The 23,959-nt window shown below is 41.6% G+C and overlaps 1 protein-coding gene and 1 non-coding gene across 3 annotated transcripts in view; both read left to right on the top strand.

The window, feature by feature from the left end:
- NOS1AP (nitric oxide synthase 1 adaptor protein) overlaps positions 1–23,959 on the top strand; it is a 304,488-nt gene that overhangs the window by 257,641 nt on the left and 22,888 nt on the right. For both annotated transcript variants that reach the window (XM_077997522.1, NM_001164764.3), the window contains 2 exon segments: positions 7,917–8,025; positions 18,685–18,826. In XM_077997522.1, the coding sequence (XP_077853648.1) occupies positions 7,917–8,025; positions 18,685–18,826 (251 nt within the window).
- On the top strand, positions 17,406–17,487 carry MIR556 (microRNA mir-556). The gene is given in 1 exon segment (NR_032610.1): positions 17,406–17,487. It is a non-coding gene; the product is annotated as a microRNA mir-556 (primary transcript).

Raw genomic sequence — 23,959 nt, 5'->3', positions numbered from 1 at the left:
TGAAGAAGATGGAAATTATAATAACTTCAAATAAAAGCAAACCAGCTGATGTGATAACAAGCTGTGTATATACAGTGGGGGGAAAATGATAATCAGACCAAAGCAGTCATAAGAGAGAACAGTGATCAAGATGGGAGACAATGTTATCTGAAGATTAAATTAAAAATAAATAAGATAGATGAGGAAAAGAAAGAGTAACAGCTGCGACAGGACTGTGAAACTGTGTTCATGCTGCAGGGCTGGTTGAGAAGAGAAAAAGAAAGACACACCAGTATTCAGGCAGCATGCTGGGGATAGGAGTAAGGGGTGCATTCCTTCCTGTAGTGTCTGGTGGTGTTCTATCAGCAAAGCATTTGGAGGCTCTCATCAACCCACCACCCCTTCTGATATTTTTCCCAGTCCCTCTAAGGATAACACATTGGGGCCCCCAGAATCACACAGGCTGGGACACTTAGGGAATCCTTGTTCCTGAGAGCAGGAGTCATGCTAGATTTTCCAGGACTATGCCTTCACAGTTGGGCCTCATTCATCTGGTCTTGAGCAGCAGGTTGGTTCTGTTTTCTGTCTTCTGCATGTGTCGTATTGTGCTTCTTACTTTCCCAGAGGTTTTCCTTAAGAATACCACTTGATTTTGTCTCCACCATCTTCAGGTGACTTGGTACCTTATCTTTATCAGCTGGTTTCATTTTGCTCTGTCCTGAAGCATGTCTTTTGGGGTTAGGAATGCCCGTGCCTTCCAGGACCTCAAGAGAAAAATCTCTGTACCACACACTGGAGACTCCCCTAGCCTGACAGAGAGATATCAATGTTGGGAGAACAAGAAATATTTCTCTTTGTTTTTCCACTTGACATTTCTAAGTTTGTTTCCACAGTTTTCAAGTATTTGTACAACATTTCATGGGTTAGAGAATATTCATGCATCTGTTGTCGCATCTGAACCTTATAATCACCCTGAAAGGTGTTTTTATTATTCTCACTTCAACGATTTAAAAAGAAGAAGGTTGAGAGAAGGAAAATAATTTGCTCAAGGTCCCTTGGTAGTCTACATCCTCTACCCTAAAGTTCTGTTTTGGGCTATGGCAGGAGAGAATTGCGTGTCAAGACCTGGGCCTGCTGGAAGAGACCCAGTGGGTCTTGAGCAGGAGGCAAGGCACATGGATGTAGACTCAGGAAACCTTGCAGGTGACTCAAGACCTTTTACATCCTCTGCAGTCCTAAAGTCAGCAGGCAGTCCCCATGGAGATGAGGGGCATTAGAGGTAGAATGCTAATACCTGGGGAAATATGGCTGTTTTAGTCAGGGTTCTCCAGTGAAACAGAACCAATAGGATATATATGTGTGTGTGTGTGTGCGCGCGCGCATGCTTCCACATATTACATATGTTTATGTATATGTACACATACTTAATGTATGCATACACATATAAGAAATATTTAAGGAATTGGCTCACATGATTATGGAGGCTGAGAAGTTCCAAGATCTGCAATTGGGAAAGTAGAGACCCAGGAATGCTAATATATGGTTCCAGTCTGAGTCTGAAGACCTGAGAACCAGGAGAGCTGATGGTGTGAGTTTCAGTCTGCACATTGGCAGGCTTGAGACCCAAGAAGAGCCTGACCTGGCTGAAGAAAACCAATGTCCCAGCTCAAAGCAATCAGGCAGAAGGCATTCCCTCTTACTCAACCTGTTTGTTCTATTCAGGTCTTCAGTTGGATTATTGGATGAGGCCAGGGATGATGACAGAGTAAGATGAGGTCTCATGGCCAGAGACTGAAAGAGGGAATAAAGGATGAGAACTTGAAAACAACATAATTGATTCTAGTCAGGCCCCAAAATGTGAGATCATGAAGAAAAATCATGTGGCTGCCCAGATTTTCATAAAATGCTCCTTGAAAAGTACACAGTATGGAAAGCAGAGCTTAAAAACAAGTATGAGTGCAAAGGAACAACCATTACTGAGAGAATTAAAACCCTGAATGCATTGGGCTTATGGAAAAGGCTGAAGATGAGAGAGAAAGGGGTGTGAAGGAAGCCAGAGTTGGCACATGGCAAGGGGAAACTCTCAATCCCTTTTTTCTAACTCTCTTGTTTTTTTTTTTTTCCCTCTCAAGTAGAGAACTGATCTTCAAATTAGAAACACTAGAACATATGTGATTTTAAAAAACAGAAGTTCAAAACCAAGAGGAAAAAGGAAGGTATTCCTCACTACTGTGTGTCCAGGCCTGAATCACTCAGCTTCTGGGCTCCTGAAAAATATGATTGCAAAATAGTGATTGGTCATCTTTGCAAAATTATGACGGATGGAGAAGAAACAAAAAGATTGCAAAAATAAAATATTATACTTTTTAGAAACAGGGGCAAACCTGGATCAGGAATTAGCAACTAGTGAATTTGTCATTGCTCCTGGGCAGAATTCTAGAAGAGATCATTAAGCAGATGGTCTGTGAGAACTTGGAAAAGGAAATCATGATCACTGGGAGCCAGTCCTAAAAAACCAGTTACCCAAGTATGTTCAGGAAATGTGCCTTACAGCAGTTGTGCAAATTAGCCTTGAGCGTTTGAGTAGACTACAGTTTGAACCAGCAATGAGATGTTATAACAGAAGAAAAAAATCATGATCAGAGATGCTTTGCTAAAAATTCAATTCCAGGGCATAGAAAATATTTATCCAAATATACTCTGTGCTGTTCAGATCCCTTACAAATGAGTTCAGTTCTGGGAGCTGCATTTTAAGATAGTCACTGGCAAATTGGAATATGTACAGAAAAAGTTAAGAGAAGATGGAACATATTTATTGAGTAAGCAACTTACCATGTGTTGGGCATTGTGTAAAATGTGGTATATGTGTTTTAATGCTTAAAACAATACCATGAAGAAGTCATTAATATGCCTATTTTAGATGAGGAAATGAAGGATTATGTAACTGAGTTTTTTGCCTCAGGTCAACAGCTAGAAGATAGCAAAGCTAAGACTAAGACTTGAACCTTTCTCATCCCCAAACCCATGCTCTTTCCACAGTGCAAACCTGCCAGAGAAATAAGGGACTTGGAAAATGGGCCAGTTGAGAAACTATTGAAGGAAGAAGTAGTTCACTTTAAAAATGAAAGGAGTGCAGAGGAATCGGGGAGCAGGGAGGGCATTAGGAAGAATAGCTAATGCATGCCAGGCTTAATACCTAGGTGATGGGTTGATAGGTGCAGCAAACCACCATGGCACACGTTTACCTATGTAACCTGCACATCCTACACATGTACCCCGGAACTTAAAATAAATTTAAAAAAGAAAGGAGTAAATATAAACATGATGTTGTTTCCATACATTAAAATGTGGGCCATTTGGAAGAGGACTAGCCTTGTTCTCTTAGATCCCTATGAATGGAACTAGAGCAGTAGTGTGGCAGTAATTAGAGCAGTTCACATTTATTAACCATTTGCTATAAGTTGACCCCCCTGCACACATTCATTCTTTAAACCTTACTAGCATGAGTGAGGTACAGCACAATGATTGTGCCTGTTTCACAGGTGAAGAACAAGAAGGGAGTTGAGATAATGACCAGGGTGTCCCAGCTAGTAAGTGGCAAAGCTTGGGCTGAAATCCAGGTCTGTCCCCCTCAGGGCCAGTGTTCTCAGCCATTTTCCTCCACTGCATTCCTGTTGGCAGAATTCCAATCAACATGAGGGAAAATTTCCAGGTAACTAGAACCACTTAAAAAGGGATCAGATACTTTGTTAGAGAGTGAATTGCCTATCAGTGATGAATCCTGACAGACAGAGATGCTGGCTTGTATCCAGGCCTGATGACCCCACAGCTTTCTTTCTACCCTAAATTGTTGTTGTTGTTGTTGTTGTTGTTGTTGTTGTTTTTCTATGATCTTGAGAGAAGCGAGTTTACCTATAGATGAATAGTTTGAGAAGGGGAGTATTGGTGGTGAGTCTGGTGGTTTTTAAAATCACGTTGTCCACCTAAATTCCAGCATGATGATAAACCCAAAATCCAGTTTCTTCCAGATGTTTTTCTTTCAGTCATTTATGGTAAGTTCTGTGGACATATCATGCATCTGCAGAAAGGTTTATTACTGTGTAAAAGCATAACAGTTCTGTTAGTAAGTAAAAATTGTAATGCTGTACACATTTTGAAATAAAAGTAAGAAATTTTAGGGCCAGCTGTGGTGGCTCATACCTGTAATCCCAGCTACTCAGGAGGCTGAAGCACAAGAATCACTTTAACCTGGGAGGCAGAGGTTGCAGTGAGCCAAGATTTCACCAAGAAAAAAAAAAGAGAGAGAGAGAAAGAAAAAAGAAATTTAAAGGAGAAGAAATTTTAGGAAAGTTGAAGGGGGAATAAAACCTTATAAAACCTTATTAACATTATATGAACCATTTTGGTATCCTCCTCTTTATAATTATAGTGAAAGTTGGGAAAATTGACTAAGGTACTTTTTGGAAGCAGGATTATCAGAACTACCTTAGACTGACTTAAGGATAAAGATGAAGAAGGAAAGAAAAAGGGAAATCTTTCCTATTCTCTTGAGCACTCACCTTCCTCTACTCTCCCCCAGTTTCTACCACCCCCATAATCACAGTGCTTAAGAAAACCAAGTAATGGAGAAATAAGGGTTCTTGGAATATATTTCTTGATCTGGAAATTTGCGCCCAAGAGACCTTAATTTGCTGATTTATTAGTTTGTTGATGAGTGAGGTCGCATGGAAAAACTTTCTGCCTCTTGGTTATGTTGGAGGAAACTTTTCTAAGCTTTAACTAGCTGACTTTTTGGTTAGCTAGAGATTATTTACTTTTAATAACAACATGCTAAGTTTCTGAAATCAGACATAGCAGAGCAGTCTCCAGAGAGCTGTGGTCCAAAGGCAGTAGCTGCATCCCTGTACAGTTCTTTTCAGATTTTCTGAAAAGATGCTTTATCTGTTAAGGTTAAGTTAACCTTGGCTTAGTGCCGTTCCTCTGTTCCTTCCACATCTCTGTCTTGTGGGCATGCCAGTTTGCATTCAAATCTGCTGTATCAGTTTTAAATCCAGTTCTCAGTCCTTTGGGTATTACATAAGAATAAATTAACTAAAGAATCCAAGAAGTTTTACGTGTGATGCTGAACTAACTGGATCTGACTTCCTTGGGGAAAATGAATAGCCAGGCAGATCACATTGTAGATGCTCATTAATGACAGCTGGAACACCTCCCTCCCTTCTAAGCAGGCAAGGAACCTCCCATGTGCCAATCACTGTGCTGGCACTGGGGATACCGAGATGTGTTCCTTGTTCCTTCAAGGAGCACATATAAAAACATCATAGTGTGAGATATGTGCTGTGGCAAAGTTGAGCCCCAGGGTATTCAGCAACTCAGACTACTGAAGAAAAGGGAGGGGAAGGCTGCTCTGAACCAAGTCTTGGAGGCCGCCAAAGGTGTTCACAGCAGTTGCAGAGTTGGAAAAATGCACACACCTAGTTCTGCAGGCCTGTGTAGGTCAGGACTCTGAAGGGAGATGACCGCGGAAAGGTAGGTACACCATGCTAAGGAGTTTGGACTTTATCCTAAAAGCAGTAGGAAGCCTTTGGATGGCTTCAAGAGGAAAATGATGGGATGTAATTTGTCTTTTCAAAAATAACACTTTGCTAGCAATGTAGAGAATGGGTTCACAATAGGTGAGTTAGGAAGCAGAGCAGCACACTGTTTAGAGGATGTTGTAAAAATCCAGGTGAAAAATGAGAACTCTTGATGATCAATACCTTGGAGTTGAAGAGAAGAACATAAACCAGAGACATATTAGGGAGCGAGTCTGCAAGGAGCTTGCTCATGAGTGATGGATATTGGGGAACAGTGGAGGAAGCCATTGAGAATGACACCTGGGTTTCTGGCTTGAGTAGGTATGGTGTCCCCTTATCAAGATGGGACTTGGGGAATTTTGGGGAATATGATGAATTCACTCAGGTGTATGAGGAATTTGAGAAGCTTGAGAACCATTCAGGAGGAGATGTCCAGGAAAGTTGGCTGAATGGGCCTGGAACTCAGGCAGGAGATGCTGAGATACAATTGTTGATTTGTCCCTTTGATGTTAGGAAGACAGTTTGGCATCATTAGAAGGATAGGGGACTGGAAACCACACTAAACAGCCTCTATTTCATTTAGAGATGATAGACATGTGAGATGTACTGAAATGCCTGCTAGCTGAGTTTAGCAGAGAAACTGCAGTCCCCAAGGTGAACTTGGGCTTTTTCACAGTATTGTTTTCCTCTCTGTGCCCACCTTTCTTTTGAATTTTCTCCAGGCTTCTTGGGGTCCTGCGGCAAGAATCTCAGTTACTAGGCTGTTTAGAGGCTACATCAGTAAGGGGATGTAAGATGGCATTTTACTAACTATTCTACCTCCTCAGTAACTAGTGGAAGTGTTACTATTAGTAGTCCCATTGTACAGATAACAAAACTGAGCCTCTGAGGGGTGACATAGCTTACTTCTTAGTAAGTGGCAGAGTTGTTGATGAAGTTGCCGACTCTAAATCCCATTCTCTTTCTTCTGCGCAGCACAGACCTACACTAAAACAAATCAGGCCTGTTAAATGCTTGAATGAAAGCCATCAGTGTTGTTAGTGGTGAAAAATGTTTTGTGGAAATGATGTGGCCTCTTAGGTGCTACCAAGAGCAATACTCTCCTTGGACTGCCCAAAACTAATTCCACTGATGCACCCGCCCCAACTCCCTGCACCGACCCCACAGCAGTCAGACCTGGAGGCTCGGGGGGGCCCTGTCCTAAGCCAGCTTAAGATGCAGCCTCTAGGGCCTTGCTTATAATTTTCCCCCTTTCTCCGGCCTTCTCTTCTCCCTACCTCTGCCCACCTCAAGCAGCCAGAATGATCCTTTAGTTTAAAGCATAAGCAAGTCAGTCCTCTGCTCAAAAGCTTCTGATGGCTTCTCATCTCACGTAGAATATAAGCCACAACCTTCAAAGCCTTCTACATTTTGGCCTCTGGCTGCATCTATGACCTGGTTGCTGACCATGCTCACTCCACTTGAACCACACTCCGTCGAGCCTCCCTAGGTGTTCCTTGAATGCTTTTAACACCTTCTGAACACTGCAGGGCTTGTAAACTTGCTGTTCCCACTTCCTGCCATGGTTTGGCTCAGGTATCTCAGTGACTGACTCCCTTCCCCCATTCGGATCTCGGCCTCTCAGTGAGACCTCCCTGGCTACCCTGTCTAAAATAGCCCCCATCATGCTCCATCCCTTAGTCTGCCTTATTTTTCTTCATAGCACTTATTTTATATTTGCTTATTGTCATTGCCTACATGTAAGCTCCATGGGTTCAGGGGCTTTTTCTGTCCTGTTCCTGTTGTGTCCCTGGCTGCTGGGATAGTGCCTGGCCTGCAGTGTGCACTCAGTGGCATTGATTGAATCATGGAATGAACACATGGATGCTGTGGTCCAGGCAGAGAGGGGACAGAGAGTGGGATCACTATCACCAAAGGAACTAAGAGTATCTTAGTCCCTCCCAAGGTGGTAAGCATTGCTGGTTCCCCAAGTCTCTGCATTTGGGGATAATTGTAAGCAGGCATCAGAAAACGTGTGTGCATCTTTCTGAGTAAGAAGCAAGTTTGTTGCTCTGATAAGGATGGGAGTGATTTTTCCTTCTAACACGCAAGTTACAGGGACAGGTTGGCCACCTCAGGAAATGGTTAACAATAGTGTCGTTTCCACTGTACCAAATCTGAAAGTCGCAGTGTTAGTGTTTGTGGAACCTGTTGAAAGTGCCTCCTGCACTGTGACTTTTTGATCCCAGAGAAAGAAGACTTTCTGTAATAACTTGGCTCTCATGAGCTGTGCTTCAGAGTATCCTTAAACAGAGCTTTCCTGGTTAGAGATTTGAACCTAAGGCCATTTTCAATGCATTTTTTCTGTTGTTCTTCCTTTAGGATCTTCTATGTCTCTCATGATTCCCAAGACTTGAAGATCTTCAGCTATATCGCTCGAGATGGAGCCAGCAATATCTTCAGGTGTAACGTCTTTAAATCAAAGAAGAAGGTAAAGAGGCGGTCGCCGTCCATCTGCTATTTTCCTGTAATAGATCCAGAGCACCCCCAACATTGGCCTGTCTCCCTGTTGAAGATGGCTGTTGTAATGCTGACATGGGGCAACTATCTCAGTAGTCTGTCATTGCTCCTATATAATGGAATTCTCTTTTAGCATCATCTGAACTTTGTACTTAGTTACATACAGATAATTAGAGAGGGATTGACCATTGACTATGTGCTCTGGGATGAGAGCAATTAAACGGCACCAGGAGTGATGCTAACCTTAGCCCTGGAGTAGGAAAAAAACGTTGTCATGTACTAAGGAGACCCTTCATCATAATTCTGTATATTGATTAGTGGGCTACAAAATATGAATACACATGGAGTCCGGTTTAGACTCAGTGTGTGATGTTGGTTATCCTGGGTGATTATTTGGTATGGCAACCCTGATACTCAAGTAAATGCAACTCTAAGGATTCTGAAGAGGCATTCTTTATATTAATGTCATTTCCCCAGGGGTCTAACACACACAACTGGGGTTTCAGAAGCCTAGAATCTAGCCCTGCCTCTCACTGGAACCCTGAGTGACATTGTGTAGGTCTCGGTGTCCTCATCTATGAAATGAAAAGAATCATCAAAATCAGCATTTCCTAAATGTGTTCTGTAAAACATTTATCAGCCAAAATGTTTTCTGTTAAAACTACCTGATTTAAGTTGCTGAGAAGATCTGATAAAGAACATGTTGTTTAACCCAGAATTTCCCAAACTAATTTCACAGTGGAACCATATTTTTTCCATGTAATATGTGTTAATATCCTGGGAACTATTTTTCTGCAGAGGAGATTTTGGAAAACACTGTATTTGTGCCCCTAAGGACCCTAATAAGTCCACCATTCTACAAACAAACTACTAAACCTGGCTTTCTACGAGAACTTCATTTTATGCATCTTTTATCTTCAGGCCTCTTTAATAGATATGTAGGTACCTTGTCAAGTACCTTGTCAATAACACATGCCAGGCTCCAGATTTACTGATAGGTGTCCTATTCCGTACCCTAGCTCCACAAAGAGAATTATGCTTTGTTAACTCAGCCTCTTCCTCTATGGAGATTTGTGCCCTTACCCACCCTGTTCCAGGCTTTTTAAATGCAGATCATGGAGTTGGATGAAAAGTGCTACAACTGGAAAGATGGCAGGAATAAAAGAGTAACTCGCCAGACTTCACATCTAGATAATAGTATAGCTGAGAGGGAAAAAAACATAAATGAGGCTAAGTCAAGCTGCATTAAGGAACTGATAGAAAGGGGAGTAGGAAGAGGGAGAGAAGGAAAAGCCATAGGCACTGGAGATGAGAAAGTTTAGGGTTTGGGAGAGTGAAAGGCTCATATGTGGCCTTGTGTAGGGGACCTGGGAAGGAGAGAAAAGGAAATACGAAGTGTTCCTGATCGTCATGAATTGGATCATCTGTAATGTTCTTTGACAGATGCAACAAAAGACTGGAATTCCCTTTTAATTCATTTTGAGTATTTGACTGTGCTTCTGACTTTAGTTTTGTACAAAGACTGGACCATGTGGACCTTGGAATTTATTAGCGTTACAAATAACACATAATCATTTGCCAGGTTCTTTAATAGTTAATCTTATTTAATCCTTATAACACATTTGTAAAGAAGGTAAGACATGTAATTTTCCCTTCCCAATTTTACAGATGAATAAATTGAGGCTCAGAGAGATTAAATGACTTGTCTGAGTTCTCATGAATAGGTGCTGGCTAGAATAGAACCAGGAAGACATGCAGGACAAAAGAATTTTGAGCAGGAAACCTAGGTAAGAGGACCATTATATTATATTTGCCTTGCCATCAAATCTAACGTAGCAATATGGACACAGTGGGGGCATCCACTTCTGACAAAACCTGAGTTTAAGAGCAGTGCTCACTTGGAACTTTGATCTTGAAGTGAAGCACAGAATGGAATTCCCATTATCCGTAAAAAGGAGTAGTCATCTGGTTCCCTGTCATGTCAGCTTGCAGCTCTTACAGCGAATTCTGATATCTAGCTCTTGTTTCCTATACCCCTTTCACCCTCACCTCCTGAGACCCTAGCTCTTCATAGAGTTGGTTCTCAGGTCCTTTCCTGGCCTGGAGCCATGCAGCTGAGGGGATTGTTTCCAGTCAGCCTGGACGTTGAACCCCGTTGCTGCTGAGCTGTAGGTGGGAAGGCCAGTTTCCAAGCTAAGAAAGGGAAGTGAATTGTTCAGCGAAGGATGCCAGAATTGGGGAGGGCTGGGGAACACATCTGCCAGGTTTTGCTTGCCCTCCTGCTTAGCCTCCAAACATGGTGATTTACGTTTTTTATAAAGCACTTGTAATGTCAAGAGATAATGGTTAACTTGGGAAGGAGTTTTAACTGGCAAATCATAGGAATGTTTCAGAAGTGACGGGCGATGGGGAAAGGACTGTAGAGGACATGTGTGTTGCGGAGATGTTGCTGGGTCATTGGAAGTCAATAGGGAGGCCTCTTGACCGGAAGCCCGCAGATGTGGATGTTCTCCGGAGCCCTCCTGTTGGTCATAGTGTGTAGAAAAACTTTGTCTGAGATCCTTGTTATGTCGGGACTTTGGTTATTGCTGTTTCACATCACATCATATCACCTGTGTATATGCCCATGGCACATTTCTCATGACCTCTAATGAGATGTCATCATCACCCTACAGTTCACATGGGGAAAGGGTTACCACCTCTGTTGGTTGAGAATATGGGTCAGGTGTCTCAGCTTTCCTGGTTGAGGGCCTCCCTCGACCTTGCTCCCTGCACAGCTATTACTCTGTACCTGTGAATTCCTTGGGCCACTCACACAGATAGCCAGTGTGGCTCCCACCTTGGGAGTTGTATCCTTGAGCTAATTTTTTTTTCAACTGGGCTTTCACCAGAAGCTAGATAGCAAAATATTGAAGGAGTATAACATACCTGCTATGCTTCTATACTCCAGATTATCTAAGTTCCAGCCTCATATTACATCAAATAATAATATCTAACCTGTTTTGATTAGTTGCTATATGCCTGAGACTGTTCGAAGCTCTCTATATGAATGATCTAATTTTATTCCCACAGCAACCCTGTGAGGTAAAATGGTGCCTTAAGGCACGTAATGTGTGTAAAGACTCAGTAAGTAATGGAGTCAGAACTGAACCCAGAGGGTCTGACCGTGGAGCTCACACTCTTACCCACTCCATTATACTTTTGTTGTTGGCTCATGAAGAAGTTATGTAACTCAGAAGTTCCTTTGTTTTCCAAGACCCATTTGTAACTGGGTTCTGCTGTAATTATTACATGGGTATGAAGAGCTTCTTAACTCTGAATGGCCCAAATCACTTTAACATAGATTTTCCTTTTTTCCTCATAATATCCTTGTATGGTTAACATTGACTCAATTTTGTACTTGAAGAAAGAAAAGGCCCAGGGAAGTAAATCACCCTTGGTCACACAGCGAATCAGTGATGCCACTGAGATTAGAAACAGGCTTCCTCCTTCCCAGGCCAGGACTTTGAATGCTAACCCCTGTTACACAAAACTCATATGAAAGATACGTGAGCCTTTCTGGACTTCAGTTTTCTCTATCTGTCAAATAAGATGAAAGACATCTCAGGAATGCTGATTGTTGTGTGTGAAGTGACGTGATCTTTAAGGAACAAATTCTCTATGACTGGGGAGGATTGTCAGGGTTGTGGCGGAGGGACCCTAGCACTCTTCAGACCTGTGCTAGAAAGGAGGGATGGGAGTGGGTCTTTTCCTCACTGTGAGCATCCAGTGGAGATGCTTGCTAATAACATGGGCATTGCTTGTTTCCCCTCCTTGGGGGATATAATGATAGTATTCATTTGCAGGGCCTTTTGCCTCTGGAGAAGCCTCTTGCATGGTCTCTTGACCTCTCCCGTGGAGTAGATGTCATCCTCCTGTCATTTTCTCCTAGCCCTAGGAGTATATGGCTGTCTGCCCTGATTACCAGTGACTGCACTTATTAATGCCTCAGTGCGTGAAGTGCTGGTGATTAACAGGAGCTGCAGGCATCTCCCCATTATCTTCATGGGCAGCTCCTTGAAATAATTTTGCCTGCAATCACAGCTCAATTGGTTTGGGTTAGGAGAAATAATTTCCTCCTATAATGCTGTCACTATCAAATTGGAGGCCACAGCTGTGAAGTTGAACTATCCTTTAGAGGTTGCAATGGATTTTGAATGATGATGACAGCCATGTGCTAAAGAATAAGTCACTTGCCTGGTCAAGCTTATGAGATGAAAGATAGGAAAGTTCTAAAGTTAGGGAAGGAGTCTGTTTTTTATACTTTAGGTTGCGTTGGGAAGTCAAAATGCAGGAATCATGGGTCTCAGAACTCATCTAGTCTGAATCACTCTCTTTATGGATGAGAAAATCAATACTGAGAAAGGTGAATTAACTGTCCACAGTCACCCAGTTGGTTCTGACAGCACTGGGATTGTAACTCAGATTTCTTTTCTCTAGGGTACTATGTTTCATGGACTAGCAGAGTAGAAGGAAAAACACAGCTATCTATCGGAAACTTTAAGATGCAGTATGTCCTGTCAATGTAGAAAGTCACACCTGCTTTGAAACTAAACTTTCCTTATACCGAGCAATATTCTGATGTCCAAGGCATCACCTCAACCAAATTATATAACCGAATCCATTAAATAATGTGTTGGACAAAAACCTAACCCATCTACCATTTTAGAGCCTTAGTACTGTAGATCCTACTGTGTATAGAAGTCCAAATATAAATGTATGTTCATGCTTTGGCATTGTAAATTCCATAGATTAAGATCATTTGATAGATATAAGCTGAATCTTTTACTAAGATTCCCCCCCCCACCCAAAAAAATACATTAAAGAAACATGACATTCTGTTCTATTTTTGTTGAGATTCCATGGCAGTTAAGGTCAAGATAAGGACATTATTTTTTATTGCTGTGATAGATGAGAATTATAAATCTGTGAGCTGACCTCATGGACTTCTGTTCTCTAAAATTCAGAACCACTTGTCAGTCAAATTTGAGTACTCAAAAGAGATGGGGGAGAGGAGGAGTGGAGGAGGGGACAGGGGAGAACAGTAAACTAGAGAGCTGGTAGATCATTAAAGAACCTTACCTTCAAGATGTGTGCCCCCATTATTCTCTTTTTTCTCCTCTTATTATTGTCATTGTCATCATCATCTTCATCTGGTATTTTGTACTTATACTCTCCACTTGCTTATCTGATGACTCTTAATCCTCTTTGTAAGTTGTAAAGAGAGAGCTTCTTCCAGGACAGTGAAATTCAGAACAGTGCCCAAGATTATTTATCAAATCAGCTACAGAATATGACTAATAAGAATCATTCTTTACATGTATATAGCACTTAAAGATTCCCAAATTTTATAAGACCAACCAACTACAAAGTCACTAAGAAAGAAAATAGAAAATAAAATCATGGTCTATGGCCATACCACCTTGAATGTGTCTGATCTCATTAGCTAGGCAGGGTCGGGCCTGGTGTGTACTTTGATGGAAGAAAATAAAATCATGATTGACTATAATTTTTCTATGGGCCAGTGAGGTACAGGAATCAACCTTTCGATTTATGCCTTCCTAAAGCTACCACTGTCAGCTTTTGTTTGCTTTTGGGTGTACAACCCACAGTGATTGCAAATATAGTGTTACTTTCATGACCATTGCTACAGTTCATCAAATGTTGACTCCTGCTAGGTATGAAGTTGATACTCACATTAGGTGTACTGAGGAGAACAGCTGTTCATTGCATTTGGACTTAACTTTGGTTCTGGTTTGAGGGATGTCCTAGGGTTGTGGGAGAAGGAGCTGTGTCAGCGTGAAAAGATGGGTGGTTTGAAGAAACATTGCTGTGCGTATAAGGTAAGTGTATACAGTTCTAAGCTTCCTTTCCCCCTGTATTTTAACAAAATTGCCTGTAATTGACACTCCCATGAGCTTCAGTGCTCTCCATCTGGAGCTAAGAGCCACTCTGAGGTTAGACATCCCTTTCCAGCTTTGAAAACATCAAAGCAACAATATACAGCCTAATCTTGACAATGAAGAGCCCACAAATGCTCTGGGGCTACTAATAGAAAATGGCTTTTGGACGAGAAGATTTGATCTGTGTGGCAAAGCACTTTTAGGGGCTTATGTAAAACTAAACTGGATTTATACAGAAATAATGCAGTATAATGATGCTTTTAAAAAAAAATCTAGTAAATTCCAGAGAATGGCCAGATTTTGGAACTCAAAAAGGCTGCCTTCTCAATATTCCACTTGTTTACTCTTTGTACCTCACTGCCTTCAATCTTTAAACCTCCGCCTTAGTCTCCAAAGGCCTGTATGTCGTCATGAGGTGGGAGCAACTGCTTCACTGTGATCTAGAAGACCCACAGACAAGCATTCATAAAAACTTCTGGAAGGGATTCTTTTTAAAGCTGCTGTTTACCAGAGTTCTCCCTCTTGGGTGAAGACATGGCTAATTAACAATAAAATCCCAGCGTGTATGATTCTTGCATTTCGGGGTTGAAGGCAAAACCAGTTTTCTTGCCCAGCAGGCCAGAAAGTGGGGTAACTAAGTGGGGTGGGCCTAGCAGGCAGGAGCCAGCATGGTTGTGCAAAGAGCAGATGGTGAAGACACAGCCCCTGCCAGGCACAGGCTGCCTCTACTGACCACCTTTAAGTAATCACCTCCCCAATGAGGTCTCCATATAGAATCCTCTAAAAGTAGACTTTTTAATGGTGAAGCAAGGAGAGCCTAAAAGGTCAAGGGACATCAGAACTCACATAGCCGTTTATGAGTACAGTGAGGAGCTGTTTAGCCCCTTCTGACTCCTGGAGTGGTAGATAGGAAGGGCAATTCTTTTATGTGTATGTATGTAGTCATTCTGTAAAACAGTTAAAAGTAGCTTGATTATGTGTTCCAGTGCAGAGGACTCTTTATAAAACATGCTACTGTGTCCTTTTACTGTGAATAGGATTGTAACTTTCACATTAAAGGAGTAAAATAAAGGATAAATTAAACCATTTTATTTAATTTATTAATTTAATTATTAAACTGTTTACCATTCAGTGTGCAGATCTAGAACTCTTAATGCAACAATTTCCTCACATATAGAAACTATCATACTACTTCAGACCAAAGATCCATTTGGCTCAGGAATTTTCGTCTGATGCTATGGTGGAGGCTATGCTATCTGCTGCACAGCCTTTTGGATGTTAGCATGCATACATAAGAGGTGATTCCCTTAGTCACTTCATGTTTCTATTATGATAAAAATAGTTCCACCTTTCCTGCACTGCTTTTTCTTTTCTGTCTTAATTGCCTCTTGGCGCAGTGAATTCCATAGTCAGGATAAAACATTTCTTGAGCATTTACTGTATGCCAGGCACTGTGGTAGGTGCTATCATATATTCAGTTTTTCAGTGCAATTACAGAAATACTATAGAGAACAACTGATGGAGGGAGGATAGGAAGGAAATGGGAGGCTGAAGGATGGGATGCCCTTTCCAGAATGGGGAAGGCAGGACCAGTAAACCTAAAGTCTGCATTTTCTACTTTTTCGGGGGAATCAGGTAGAGATTAGGGTCAGCTGCTAATGCTAGTTAAAAATACTAGTAAAATGTAAAAATGAAGTGTTATCAATATTAAGCATTAAAACCAGCCCACTTCCTTATAGCCACTTTGGGCTTATAGATGGTTGAACATGTGAGTATGTTCCACATGTTTGTCCTTGATAAAGGTGGCAAAATAAAGATTTGAGCTGGAGTCTGCATCCTTAAGATGCTCAGTTCTGAGCATATCCCATCATCCATTGTCATCTTGTGATGCCTGAGAAATACAGGTCCTCTGTGAAGTCATTCTCCCACCACCTTTATCCTCTTATTTAAATCTGAGGGATTCCTTCCAAAGATAAATTTAGAAATTGGATTCCTACCCCTGTCTAATCCCATAGATCAGGGACATTTGTTTGAGGATCTTTAAATTTTTAATATCATCTTAAAAGCTGGTTAAAGGAAATATCTGTGATTTACAGAGATGATGGAATTTGTAACACGTCCTCCTTAGGAAAACCTGAGATGTTATAGGAACAAACTCAGTAGTGAATTTGGAATTTCCTACATAACTGTATTTTAAAGGGGGAAGCTGGGTCTGTACCCTGGAAATGATACCGATGGGAAAAGACTAACTCAGTCTTTACAGATATTTATTCAGTATGAGATATCTGGGTTAATTCATGTAAGAGAAGAAAGTATGGAATTAAACACTTAATCTCTACACATCATTTGGACTTACATTATTTTATTGTTACAACCTAAAACATTTACCTTTTTTACCTCTTGTAAGATACCTGGGGGAGCAAAATTCCCAAAAGTCAGAGAAGAAAGTAGAGGAAAGTTTCTGTATAGTGGACACTGGGTATACGTGGTAGGCAGAATAAAGTCATACCTAAGGTTTAGTAAACTAGTAATGAGCTTTGCTGGAGATTATTAACCATAGGCAGTCTGCTCTTACTCTCATAAAAGGAATAGGAACCAAAAGGTCTCAAGGCCTAGGGGAATAACACTTTTGGACGTAGAAGCCTTTTCTTCTCCCTTTTCACCTGAGAGTTAAGCTTCCTGGCACAGCCTCCTAAGCATAGCACAGCTTGATGGCTAACGGACATGTAGAGTGCTACATTTATTAGCTTCCTAGCCCACATTTGTTAGGGACTGTGTCTTCTAAATCACACCTTTTTGTGTGCTTTGGGAGTGGGAAGTGTAGGGGCTTCTTGCTTAGGACTGATGCCTACTGCTTCTCAACTTCCTGTGCAGATAGAAGAGTCATCTCTTACACACTGTAGGCCTACAGTATGAGAAGGGGCCTAAGCCTGTCTTGTGGACACAGGAGGAAATTAAGGGTAGACATAGAAAACAAAGGTTCTGATTCACCACTGGGTGATGGTGGACCCCACAGAAGTTACCCATCTCCTCATGCTTCGCTTAAGGTTCTTATCTCCCAGAAGTGTCAGGATGCTCCAGGTGAGAGACCAATGGAGAATATCCCTGGAGTTAGTATAATGGCTAAGAAAGGTTAGAGCTGTGAAACAATTACTTCTAGGAGGAGATTTGAACTGAAGAATATAAGGAGCAGTAGAGTTGACTTGAGATCTCAAATTGACATGTAGATGATAATCAGTCAAGATGCCTTTTCACATTTATATGGATGCTCTGGCCTGAAATAAACAGAAGGAACATAGAAATGACTCCAGGCTTGAGGAAAAGCAATTTTAGAAGTTATACCCAGCAAAGAATGGACTACAGCAGTTGTTCCATACACAGGGTTCCAAGGTCCCTAGGAGTTCATGAAGATAGTAATGAGAAAGATGAACTCATTGTAATATGAGCTTCATTTATGCATTTCATATTACAATTAGCTGATTTTTTTTTTTTTTTTTTTACTACCTTCAACAAGGCCTTCTAGGCTTATCAAAACACTGGATATGAGTTAGGTAATGTAATACCAGCTACCACATGCTAATGAAAAGCCCTACTTGATTGCTGCCATTACCTGGGGGGGTTGGATGTGATTGATGGACTATATGATGTCAACAGGTGGCCATGGCTGACCTGAAGTGAGATCATCCAAAACATGATTAATGTTAGACTTGAGTATAGGGTGACAATCACAATTAGATTAAATTGTAGCCCGTGGTGGTGGGATGCTTGAGGTCCACTGAAGTAAGAGAAGCAGTGTGCTGAGCCCTTCCCAGCCTGAGCTCTGAAACTCTAAATAAACCACATCACTCATTTCTGTCCTTGAAAGAAAGAAAAAGCTGACATCATCAAACCATAATCAGTTATCCACCTTTGAGGCCATGCCCTGGAACCCCTGCATGTGGCTCTTCCTCACAGTCTGCATGGGTGGCCTAAGACTCTACATAAGGCTTCCTGTCTCTCCTCTCCTAGTTAAACGGTGGAATACTGGGAACTAGGGTCAAGTTCCCTTCTTGGGTTCTTAAAACAAGAGATTAAATACCAAAAGAAAAGAAAGGAAGGAGCCACAGGACAGACACAAGCACATGAGGTCTTTGGAGTAAGTCTGGGCAAGGCTCACCTTAGATTTAGTTGGCTGCCAACTAGTAGTGTTCCAGAGGAGCTGGGTGCTGAGCTTTCATTGGTTTCTGCTGTTTAGGCCATGGCTTCCAAGCCTCATGTTACCACTGCCCTTGCTCTGTAGGAGGTCCAGGAAAACTCAACATTTGCAGCAGCATTCAAAAAAGAAAAAAATGATAGCCGAGTTCCTCTTAGTTTGATGGACCCATTGAACATTTGATCATGGTTGGCAAAAGATTCTGAAGCATATTGACTACTTGTGTTACCCATGGGAGGGAAGAATTGGGGCTAAGTCCATAATTGGCATATTTGCTATCTGTCCTTTCAGTTGACTGATTATTTCAGAACTGTGGTGACAGTTTCTGTTTTCTGGAGTATTTCAGGAAGGGAAAATGTCTTTTCACTCGTTTGTATGTGCATATCTGAGCAACTTTAGATTTTTCTGTCTCTTTCCTTTGCTGCTGCATGAGTTTCTGTCCACATGCCCCTTGCACATCCTCACCCACCCTGTTCTTCTCCTTTCTCCTTCCCAGAGCCAAGCTATGAGAATTGTTCGGACGGTAGGGCAGGCCTTTGAGGTCTGCCACAAGCTGAGCCTGCAGCACACGCAGCAGAATGCAGATGGTCAGGAAGATGGAGAGAGTGAGAGGAACAGCAACAGCTCAGGGGACCCAGGTAGGTACCGCGGCTTCTGCGGATGTGGGTCGGGAGGCAGTGCACACAGTAGGCTCCGGTGGATCACTGCCCCGAGCCCCGGGCTGTGAACTCATTTTAAGAAACATTTTATTTTTTCCGTTTCTCTCTATATTCTAGATTCTCTTTAAGGAACATGTATTACTTTTATAACGGAAATTAAAGATGTTTAAATTATTAAATGAGGAAGTATTTAAACTGGATATCAGGGAGAGGTAGAGCTGCTATGCTCCCAAATCTGACTTCAAAGAAAATTTCAGTAAAAAAGCACCCCCATAAAACAAATTACAAAGAACATAAATTTATAATTACCTAGTTTGTTTTATTAAATTTCTAACTTCTGTAGTTCTATAAGCCCTCAATGTGGATAGTATTTTAATATCCCCAACTTTCAAGCCTCATTAAAAGTCAGGAAAGAAGCCGGGCGAGGTGGCTCATGTCTGTTAATCCTAGCACTTTGGGAGGCTGAGATGGGCAGATCACTTGAGCCCAGGAGTTCAAGACCAGCCTGGCCAACATGGCGAATCCCTACCTCTACTAAAAATACAAAAATTAGCCAGGTGTGGTGGTACATGCCTATAGTCCCAGCTACTTGGAAGGCTGAAGCAGGAGAATTGCTTGAACCCAGGAGGCAGAAGTTGCAATGAGCCAAGATTGTGCCACCGTACTCTAGCCTGGGCTACAGAGCTAGACTGCCTCAAAAAAAAAAAAAAAAAAAAAAAAAAAGGAGACAATAAATGTGAAAAAATGAAGTATGGGCAAGAAAAAGAGCAGGTAAAAAAAATATATTGCTTGTGTTCATATTTAACATGGGAAACCCAAGAAAATAAACTGAGAACTATTAGAAATAATAAGAGAATTCAGCTAGAAAGTCAAAGTTAAATAAAACATACAGATATATCTGTGATTTTCATATATTCCAAGAACAGCTGGTTAGAAGTCATAGTGGAGGAAAAAATCTTTTAAAATAACAATTAAGAAAATAAGATACTTATGTTTCCTCTGAAAAAAATCTTAAACAAATGGAAAGGCATGGCATATTCTTGGATGGGAAAGCTCAATGTCATAAAAATGTTAATTCTCCCTTTGTTAATCTATAAATTTAACATGACAATACAGATTTCTAACAGCAGAAGAGGCACCACAATAAGCTACAGTATTCAAAACCCATGGGATATAGCTAAAGCAGTGCTCAGAGGAAAATTCAAAGGTTTAGTTATTTACATTAACAGATGACAAATCATGAAAGTCAAATGAATTAAGCATCCCACTCAAAAAGTTAAAAAACAACAAAAGAAACCCTAGCCTGCAAATGGCAGCATTGCAAGGTGGCTCAGAGAGAAGACCCTTGCTACGCATTGTAGCTGCACCAGTCGCTGCCTGTGCAATCTTGGGCAAGTTCCATAACCTCTCTGAGCGTTAGTTTACTGTTTACTCTTCTGAAAAACAGAAATAGCAGTACTGTGTACTTCAGAATTATTGACATAATTAGATAAACTGATACTTTTAAAATGCCGAGCCTGGTGCTTGGCACAGAGTATGCACCACATACATGTATGCTATTATTATTTTTAAGTAAATATGTGAAAATTTAAAAAACAAGAATAGAAAAAAATTCTGGAAAAGATGAATGATAGCAGAGGAGGAGTGGCTTTCTACTTATGAAAAGACATGATAAAGCTATAACAGGTAAAACTGTGCTTATAATAGGTAAAACTCATGTTCAAATAAGTGCCCGAATGGATCAGAATAGAAACTCATATACAGACCCAGATGTGTTTGCAAATTTAGCATATGATAGAGGGAGAATTCCTATGGAGAAAAATGTGGAAATCCTTATTAAATTTGAAAATTCATATGCCTTTTGACCCCCAAATTTCCTTCAAATTCGCTTCTAAGAATTAATCCTAAAGGTAGACCCATACAGGTATGAAACGATTTCGATACAAGGTTACATAGCAAAGAATTTGTTATAGAACCAAAGGATCAGAAACAGCAAGAGGAGACTTTTAAATAAATTACAATATGGTATGAATAATGGAATACTGCACAACCGTTAAGAAGAATGAGTTAGTTCTCTATGAACTGATTTAAAGCCGTCTTCAAGATATGTTGCTTACTTAAAAACGTCAAAGTTTGGAATTGTGAAAAAAGGAAAAAAAAATAGAATTATGGGTATGACATGCTACCCATTGTATTAAAAATGCATAGGTTTAAATGTGTGCGTATATGTAGGTATATATGTGTACACATGCAAGGACACACACACATGTCTTATGCATGGAATATCTCCAGAATAGTACACAAGAAACTGGTAACTGTGGTTCATCCTGGGAAAAGGAACTGGGTGGCTGAGGTGGTAGGAAGATTGACTTTTCACTGTGCTTTTACAGCCTTTATACTTTGGATATATATTAGTTATAAATCTTCAAAACCTGACATTATTTTCATCCTAGTGCTCAGTTTCTATGTGACTACAGGGAATTACTTTACTTCTCTTTTGGCTTACTCATTTCTGTTAAGTAATGACATTCTATTACTAATGACAGCATCTCAGTGATCTTGACTCATAAAATATGATCACACAGATGGAGCCTTGCATTTTGTCATGTACCCTTGGCCAGTCTCAGTTTATAGCAGGCCATAGTACTAATGTGACGTAAACCTTAAAATTTTTCCATCTCTGTGATCTAGGGCTTAGAGATAAAACGAAGAGCTAGAGGTAGACTTTGGCAAATATTTTATATATCTCCGCTGGTCAATTTTTAGAGCGTAATGGTGACAGTTTCCTGTAAACCTAACATGGAGGACACATCAGACCTCTAGCTGGTTGCTTAGCTCAAAGAACGAGGCCAATCTGCTCATTTCTGAATTGGAGGATTTGCCGTAAGAACTGCTAGCTGGAGAAGATTGAAGTCTTACATTGTTAACTCTTCTTTGGTCATGTCCATGCCCTGTTGGTGGCCTAGTTGGCGGAGAGCCACATCCTAACTCTCAAAAGCTTTTAAACCCACAGTCACATTGGCAGCCAGTATACACATGTACAAAGAAAGGTTAACCAAAAATGGAAACGGTGTTTTCTCCGATGAAGACACCTATTCCTGGAGTGAAAGGGGTTGGACACAGAGAGGGTGCTCAGAGGTTGAGCGTTTGAACACTTATTATCACAGAACAACCGTCAGAGGAATTTAATCTAATCTCCAAGTACTTAATCAGAACCTGTCACTCAGCTGCTGGCCACAGAGGTCAGGGTTATATGGTCTGGCCAGGTGGAGAGAACCACCTGGATAGCATTTTATGTAAACAACACCAAGGGCTAGATCTTATTTCCCTTTTGCAGCGATAGCTGCTCTCGCCTGCCACTTCTGGCCCCTGCAGTAGTCTGCTGGGTGGAGTGGGTTTGATGTGATTCACGATTCCCTGGGGACTCAGTGGGGATTCCATAAGGATCACTTCCTATCCTTTTCTTTCTGTCTTACCTCCCTCACTCCTCCCTTGTTCCCTGAGCTCTTTCCTGCCCTGAACATATAGTAAGTAGCATGGACTTTTCAGCCACAGTCAACACTGTTCCCTCTGCCACGGGTCCCTGCCTTCACCTCCATGCAGACATCTTACTCATCCTTCAAGCCCAGCACTGTCTTCTGGGAAGCCTGACTTTCAGCTCCCACTCTCATTCAGAAAATTTAAACCCTTTTTTCTGGGTTCCTGTGTTTTCTTCACTCCTGGCTGATGCCGTTAACATTAACATTTAGTCCACTGTGTACCAGACATATAGCATAGTGTCCTCTGTCTTTAGTGGAGTGTGAGCTCTGGCAGGGTTGGGACTTCCTAGCACAGTAAAGACTTGTTGAATAAACTGACAAACACAGTCAGTGAGTGTGGCAAGGAGTACATATGTTTTAGTCATTGTCAACAAGTGTTTGTTAAATGCTTACTGTATGCCAAAATGAACAGAGATTAAGTAGAGATTTCAACTTTTAAGCGACCCCTTTTGACGAGGAATGATGACACTTGGTGTCAGGGGAGCAGGTAGAATTGAGGTGAGACTGGGAGGCTGAGCAGAGTATTGATGAGAAGGTGGTGACAGTGACCATGGCTACAAATAGAGGCCAGCGTGGTCACACTCCTTGATTGTAACAGATGGTCAGCTTGGAAATAACAGGCATACCAGCTATGCTTCTCTCTCTTTTATATTACCTTTTTGGAGATAGTTTTCCAAAATCACATTACTAAACGTGAGACCTCAGCTGCTTGGCATCTTCCATATACTACTCTTCCTAAGAAAAATGGAATTGATATTCTACATGAGGAAACATCTGGGTCCATTCTAGGAAAGCCCATCAGGCCCAGTATAGCTTCTTCAAGGTTTAAGATGTCCAACAGAGCGCTCCTCTCTGCAAGGAGATCAAGCATGGGCTGGATGTGTTAAATAATATGGGCCTCCCTGCAGAGAAAGGGAGACAGCAAGGGCTCTGCCCTGCTCGTGTAGGTGAGGAGAGGGCCTGTGGGGTGATGGAAATTGTTTAGGGACATACAGAGCAGGAGAGAGACAGAGAGAGAGGCCAATTTTAAAGAATTGGCTCATGGGCCTATAGAGGCTTGGTAAATCCAAAATTTGTAGGAGAGGCAAGGCAGGCAGGCTGGAGATCCAAAGAAGAGTTGCAGTTTGAGTCTGAAGGCCAGCTGCTGGCAGAATTCCCTCTGCCTCCAGGTAGGTCGGCATTTACTCTGTTAAGACCTTCAACTTGGCTGGGCGCGGTGGCTCACGCCTGTAATCCCAGCACTTTGGAAGGCTGAGGCGGGCGGATCACCTGAGGTCAGGAGTTCAAGACCAGCCTGACCAACATGAAGAAACCCCGCCTCTACTAAAATTACAAAAAATTAGCTGGGCGTGGTGGTGCATGCCTGTAATCCCAGCTACTCAGGAGGCTGAGGCAGGAGAATTGCTTGAATCCAGGAGGTGGAGGTTGCAGTGAGCCGGGATCGCACCATTGCATTCCAATTGGGGCAACAAGAAAGAAACTCCATCTCAAAAAAAAGAAAAAAGAAAAAAGACCTTCAACTGATTGGATGAGGTCTTCCCACGTTATGGGGGAGTAATCAGCTTGGCTCAGA

Source organism: Macaca mulatta, chromosome 1 (assembly GCF_049350105.2).
Source record: "Macaca mulatta isolate MMU2019108-1 chromosome 1, T2T-MMU8v2.0, whole genome shotgun sequence".
NCBI classification, from domain to species: Eukaryota; Metazoa; Chordata; class Mammalia; order Primates; family Cercopithecidae; genus Macaca; species Macaca mulatta.
Note: the sequence above shows the minus strand (reverse complement) of the source record. Positions and strands in the feature narration are given on the sequence as shown.